The sequence below is a fragment of the Epinephelus lanceolatus genome, chromosome 5, assembly GCF_041903045.1.
Source record: "Epinephelus lanceolatus isolate andai-2023 chromosome 5, ASM4190304v1, whole genome shotgun sequence".
NCBI lineage: Eukaryota > Metazoa > Chordata > Actinopteri > Perciformes > Serranidae > Epinephelus > Epinephelus lanceolatus.
Window position 1 is genome coordinate 45430644 of NC_135738.1, and position 6946 is coordinate 45437589.

General features: G+C 40.5%; 1 protein-coding gene across 2 annotated transcripts in view; it reads left to right on the top strand.

Moving 5' to 3' along the window:
- The window catches only part of ano1b (anoctamin 1, calcium activated chloride channel b), a 137138-nt gene extending 131360 nt beyond the window's left edge, over positions 1–5778 (top strand). For both annotated transcript variants that reach the window (XM_033635304.2, XM_033635305.2), the window contains one exon: positions 3638–5778. In XM_033635304.2, the coding sequence (XP_033491195.1) occupies positions 3638–3913 (276 nt within the window). In that variant the 3' untranslated portion in view covers positions 3914–5778. The remainder of the gene's footprint in view (positions 1–3637) is intronic.
- The last annotated feature ends 1168 nt before the right edge of the window (positions 5779–6946 follow it).

The following is a 6946-nucleotide window of genomic DNA, read 5'->3' on the forward strand; positions in this document are numbered from 1 at the left end:
ATTGGAGGCAGGCCTGTAGGCTTATTTGCTAATTGAATCCAGAGGAAATCTTGGCCAGTATGACCTCATTAGGCAGACTGGGGATGTTTATTTCAGTATTGAGGAGAGGACATTGTACATTTGAGGACACAATTTACATCTTAACCTCTGTCTCTTATTGAGTAGGCCCCTTAGATGTCTTAGAAAAGAAGTTTTTCTTGTCAGCACTGCTTCCTTAGTATCTTTAGGTCTGATGCTGAAGTTGACTATAAATGCACCCTTTAAAGCTGATATTTCAAAAAAAATTCTTCCCGGGGGAGCATGCCCCCAGACCCCCTTGGGGGGTTCGTATCCTTCTCTCTTTTTTCACCATTTTCTGTTTGCATCCCTGTCAAGTGATTGTGAATCAGTTTCACCTGCTTTGGTGCAAATCAAAGTGCAGCGAGGGGCCTGAGGACAGAGTGATGTTGTATGCTGTAAAGCTCTTTGTGGCTTGTGGTTTGTGATATTGGGCTTTAAAAAAAATAAAATTGATTGATTGATTGATTGATTGATTGATTGACTGATTGAACAGGTGCAATGGAAAGGCAAAAGCAAGACAACCCCCCAAAAGGGAATGGTTTTACATGTGGTGGCCACAGACAGTTGCTCTCTCCTTATCCTTCCTGACTGATTCTTCTCTAGTTTTGTGTTCTGCTAGTGTCCTTGTCACTACTGGTAGCATGAGGTGGTACTTGCAGCCTACTCAGGTTGCACAGGAAGTCGAGCTCCTCCAGGATGGCACATTGATACGTGTGGTCATACAATTACATCAGTAACTGAATACATGGATTAGTGATCAGTTTCCACCACTCATCATAGCAAAGTGAAGAGCTCTGCTGCCATTTCTTCACTCCAAGCGTAGCTAGGGACACTGTGGATAAATTAAGCATGTAAAGGATTTGACAAGTTTTATCTTCACTGTAGGAACAACAGCCTTCTGAACTCTCCCAAAACCTAGATTGTAAGTAAATGGTCAGGGGTGAGATGGGCCGCTCTGAGGGTCAAATATTTACGACTCTGCCCCCGGCCTCACCTCATTCTGAAGGAACTCTTTCACCGTGATCCTGGCATCAAGAGTGGTAAAGGTGTCAATTGGAAACCCTCCAGATCCCAAGTTTCTGATTAACATCCTGAAAAAAATCCAGCGTTTGACAACTCAGCCAGATTAACTGCCAGACCCGGGGTCATTAACTATGCTTTTAAGTTCAACACATCCTCTCCCCTTTTTGTCACATCCATGGGAGCTACCCCAGCTCCATCTGACTCTCACCCGGGTGAAGATGAGATTAAAAAAACAGATGTGTGAGTCGTAAATTCAGTATGCATTCCTGAGCAGAGACTAAGTTTCCCTTGTAACCAACTTGAAATGTCTCTTGAAAGTAAACTATACATTTCATCCATGTTCTAACATTGTTACTGTGCATAATCCCTGTTTGTTAGTTGAATGATTTTTTTCCCCACTCTTGTAGGTCGTAGTATGAGTGAGTTATAAGTTCATGTGTTTAATCCCTCATTTAACATGGAGTCATACTGCCATCTTGTGACCATAGTTAAGAAGGGTTCCCGTAAGAAATCCCATATTATATTTCTAGTTAAAATATAGTTGGATTGATTAATCAACTTGTCTTTATTAATATGTGTGTTCTCATTTAGTTGATGCAATTGCAGACTAGTTTGTAGTGTTTGTTCACAAAACATTTATACTTGTGTTCCGCTGATATGTGCGGTATAATAATCATATTAAATCTAATTTGATGTTAAGAGCCGATTTTGACCATAATGGGAAGAGTATGTGTCTATCACGTGTAACATGTTAAAGTAATCTTGCAAAATAAAGTTCATTAAGTTTCCTTCGAAATAAAGTAATGTCTAAACTAAGAGACCCGCCTTGCCTCAAACACGCCCACTCAACCTGGTCGGATAAAACTATTGAGGTCGGCGCATCTCCATGCTTACTTTTCCTTCCTGTTACTTTCTTTACTCTTTACTTTGTGCCTTTACTTTATTTTACTTTTTCTTTCTTTTGCCGTCCCTCCTTCTAGTTATACTCTTTATGCCTGAACCTGTTAGCTTTGAAACTTGGTTCCTGCATAACCCTTTCTTTTCTTACGATTGAAATTATTTTAATTTTTTAAGTTTTGCTCGACACATCCAGGATTGTTTTGTCTGTCCTGAGGTTTCTTTCTTTTTGTATGTGCCTTCAGTATCATTATACCTGAAGTGACAAAGTCAGCCGATTGCAACATTTTTTCTACGCGTTGATAATAACTTTGATAATAATATCGAATGGCCGACGAGATTGTTTCTAACTTTATTATAAGAGAGTAGCCAAAGCTAAATAGATGAGCGACTGTTCAACCTGCAGCTCCATCAAAGATTCATCAGATCCAGCTGGCTGCCAGACACGTGCCAAAGTGTCCGCAAAGCAGGGGTTCTTGTGCCAAACTAAGAGAACTGACGTTTGCGGGCCAACTGAAGGACATCGCAGTCAGGCTCAACCGCTCCTCCACCACTGGATTCCAGCTGGTTTCATTCTGCTGGGAAGTCTGGGAGCCGCAAAGTGACAGTCCGGGGTCCTCGGAGAAATGTCAGCCAGAGCAACTCTGCTCAAAGTAGGCCAAATCCGCCGCACCTGACGCAGCCGCTGTGTTGTGATAAGAGTTGATGTCGAACAGGAGACTTAGTTATTCTGATCTAAATTTAGATGTTATTAGTTAAATGGTTTTGCGCATCCCTGCATCCCCAATTTATCTATAGTCACATACTCTCTCTCACTATCGCCAAACTAAATAACTGACAAAAGTGTTACCTCTTGTCTTAATTCATTTATACATACTGTTTATTTTGTGTTATTTAATAGTATCTTCATTTACTATTCATTTACTCAGTTGTTAAACATTTAGCCCTAAATAAATTCATAACCCAGATATTGAGATTGATCCGTTATTGGTAAGTGTACCAAGTTACCGTTATTGGTAAGTGTACCGAGTTACTAATTTGATTAGTTGCTTCCGTCCATAGGAGGGTGGTACCCCTAAATTTATTACAAGTGCAAACATTTTCTTAAGGTATTGCTCCTTCATCACCATCCACACATTTGAGAAGTAACATGTAGTTAGTACATTTTATGTCGATATGGACACAGTGCCGTGACAAAAATATTTGCCCCTTCCCAATTTCTTCTTCTTTTTTTTAGTTTTTTTTTATTTGTAACGCTTTGCAGTTTCAGATCTTTAAATGAAATGAAAGAATAAGAAAACCTGAGTATAAACAAAACACAGTTTTTAAATGATCATTTACTTTATTATCATAATGACAAAGAGAAAACAAGATTTTAGATTTTTCTGCACATGTATTAGGAAGAAGAAAAAACAGAAATATCGAATTTATTGTAAAGCCAAATGGAATAATGTGGAATAATGTGTCAGTGATCGGTTTGCATGGGCTTGGCCCTCTACGGCTCGTCCATAATGCCAGCACTGCTGTAGTATTTTCAGTTTTGGTTGTTGGTCGTTTCCGTTTTGGTCTAATCTTTCCTGTAATTTTAACATAGCTCACTTTTATAATTAATTACAGGAAAAAAATGACATGATTCTCTTCCATTTCTCTCTACCAGAATGTTGTAATGCTGATGAGCGACATTGTAGACTGGATGATTCCAGACATCCCTAAAGACATCAGCATCCAGATCCACAATGAGAAGATTCTGTTAGTAGACCTCTTCATGAAAGAGGAGCAGAACAAGATCAACAGTCTTGAGAGCAGGGCCTCCACAGGCAGTAAGGAGAACTGCAGCCAGAGCAACAACAACAACAACAACAACAACAACAACAACAGCACAATGGTTCACCCACGCTCAGGACTGCACAGCAACAGCACTCAAAGCTTCTAATGCCAGTAACAATGAATTCTTAGTTCAGTGGAGTAGTTCTTGGTTAGCAACTCTTGGTTAGCAAGTCTTGCTAGCTGCCTACTCGCTCAGGCCTTAACTATGTGTTTTTGTCCTTGTTCAGAACATTCCAACAGTTGGGAGAGCAGCTGGCTGATGAGGTGCGAGTAAGTGCGTGCTCAGATTTGTGAAAGAGTACAGGAATCTGTAAATGTGTTTTATGTTTTGCATGTGTACCAATATTGTGAATGTGTACACAAAGCTGTAAATTCACACACAGATTTGAGAATATGTACAACAATAATCTGTGCTCATATTTGCAAAGAGTACACAAGTCTTTCAAATGTGCATAAAATGTACATGTATAAAAAAAATCAGTGTAAATGGCTTTTTTATTAATGTGCTAAAAATCCAAGTAGGGTAGCTTATTTACTAAGCCTGTCATGAATTACGGTCACCAGAATTACTAAATTAAGCGGGGTATTTACGAAGACTACAGGGCCCTATTTCAGAAATCAGGATTAGTGAAAACTGAGTATGTTGAGCCTGAGATGAGGGTAACACTGAGTTTGCGGTTTCACAAAGCCAGTTCAGCATAACCCTGAGTCAGTTACTATGGCAATATACTCCATGAAGCAAACCTGCTGGCTGACAGGCTGTGGCTGATTGCCCGCTGAGCATGTAGCAGGACGGCGAGACATGGCGTGTCCTTTGGTGAATTAAGTCATGGACGTTGAGGCACAGTTTATTCAGAGGCTGTTGCATGAGGAGATGGTGATTAGACCCCGTTTGGATGTCTTATTGTTCCCGGAGGAGTGTCCATATGAAATAAACTATGTCACCACACACTCTATCATTTATCTAACAATCTTTTCCACCCAGATATATCAAATATTACACATCCTGGATTTGCTTTATCATCAGAGCAAATTTTAACATCAGAGATACTGAACACATCAGCAAGACAACAGTTTGTCAGGCCATAAGAAAAGTGACTCTGGCTCTGAAAAGACTTTTGCCCGTTTTTGTTGTTTTCCCTGGGCATAAATCAGAAAGGATCCTCAGAGGAATTCCACAGAATTGCAGGGTTGTCAGTGTAAATAATAACTTAATCAATGTGGATACACTATGCAATGATTTATGAATACTTTTCATGAATTTTAAATATTTCACAGTGTAATTGGCCACATTTATGGGACTTACATCCCCATATATATGAACATTGTTAAAATATAAAAATGTTAATATATTTTCTGTATATTAGACACATTAAGGCATCACATTACATAACATCATATAACATTACCTATTAACATGCTCTGCAATCTCTTCCTATGCTACCTCACGCTGTTTAGCTGCAGCTGCTAAACTGGGGTGAAATAAGTGGCTCAGCTTTTAACTCCACTTTTTGCCATTGAAAATCATGTCATCTGCACTCCATTGATGATGGCTTGTGGTGCTCACTGTGAACGCGCTTCCCTCAGGCTAAACATACTCAGAGTTGATTGAACTAATTCTGATCAGCAGTTCTGGAGCTGAAAACTCAAGAGTTTTCTAGCTCAGGCTCAACCAACTCAGAGATCAGGATTAGGCCTGAGTTTGTTGAGCCTGCTTTCAGATGTATATGAGCCCAGCTACACTTCATCTGATTTGCACAAAGTGCCAAGAAATAAATGCAGAGAATTTTTGTTGTTGTTGTTGACACATTTGGAACTGCAAGTGTGTATTCATCTGGCAGGAGACAACTGGAAATAGAAAGGTGACAGGTTTGTAGCATTGGCGCTCTTATGTGTTGTGTGCTCACTGTTTGGACCTGCTTCTCATCTCTCATCCTCTGTGTGACCAATAAAGGTACTGCAGATTTTAAATCTGATTTTCCCAGACATTCATTTTTGGACACAGTGACCTCTGCTGCTGAGGTCAGTCTGTGGTGATAAATCAGGTGCATTCACTTTTCACATATGGTTTACATTTCCTGGGAGCTCAGTTATCCACAGAGGTCTCTTCCTCTCTAAAACAAACAGACCAGGTGATTAAAACTGGCAAAAACACTGAATAACGCGGTTTCATGTTACAAATCAGTTACTTTTTGGCATGTTGAAGATGGGCCACTAGCCCAGCACCTGCTAATGTGGGCGGGGACACGGTAGAAACCTCAGGAAGAGCAACTGAGGAGGGATCCCTCTTCCAGGACAGACAGACGTGCAATAGATGTCGTACAGAACAGATCAACATGATAAATTAACAGTAATCTGCATGACACAATGAGACAGAAAGAGAGAGTGAGAGAGAGAGAGAGATGCAGGACAGACGGTAATGACAGTAGCTTACAGCAACATTAATGAAAGTAATAATATTATCGTTATAGTTCTGGCTACTGTGGTACAATATGTTGAAAATATATATTAATATCTGGTAGTATACATGTGTGACAATAATCATATGTGTATAATAACAGTAGAAGTATGACTAATGACTAATGATGGCAGCCGCAGCCGCAGCAGCAGGAGGCATCTGGCAGGACCATGGCAGCAGCACAACCACACACGTCATGCTGTCCAGGCACTGCTGCAATACGAGTTAATCTGAGAGACAGTGGAGCACAAAGGCTCCAGAGAAGAAGCCGAGTTAATGACATCCAGAATGGCCGAGTTAGCAAGATGCAGTAATAGGATACGAGAGAGAGAGAGAGAGAAGGAGAGAAGGTGCCCGGTGTATTATAGGGGCATCCTCCGGCAGACTAGGCTATAAGCTTTATCAAAGAGGAAAGTCTTAAGTCTAGTCTTAAATGTGGAGATGGTGTCTGCCTCCCGGACCGTAACAGGAAGATGATTCCACAGGAGAGGAGCCTGATAGCTGAAGGCTCTGGCTCCTGATGTACTTTTGGAGACTTTAGGGACCACGAGTAACTCAGAGCGCATTCTCAGAGCGCAGTGTTCTGGTGGGATAATAAGGCACTATGAGCTCTCTAAGATTTGACGAAGCTTGACCATTTAGAGCTTTATAAGTTAACAGTAGGATTTTAAATTCAGTTCT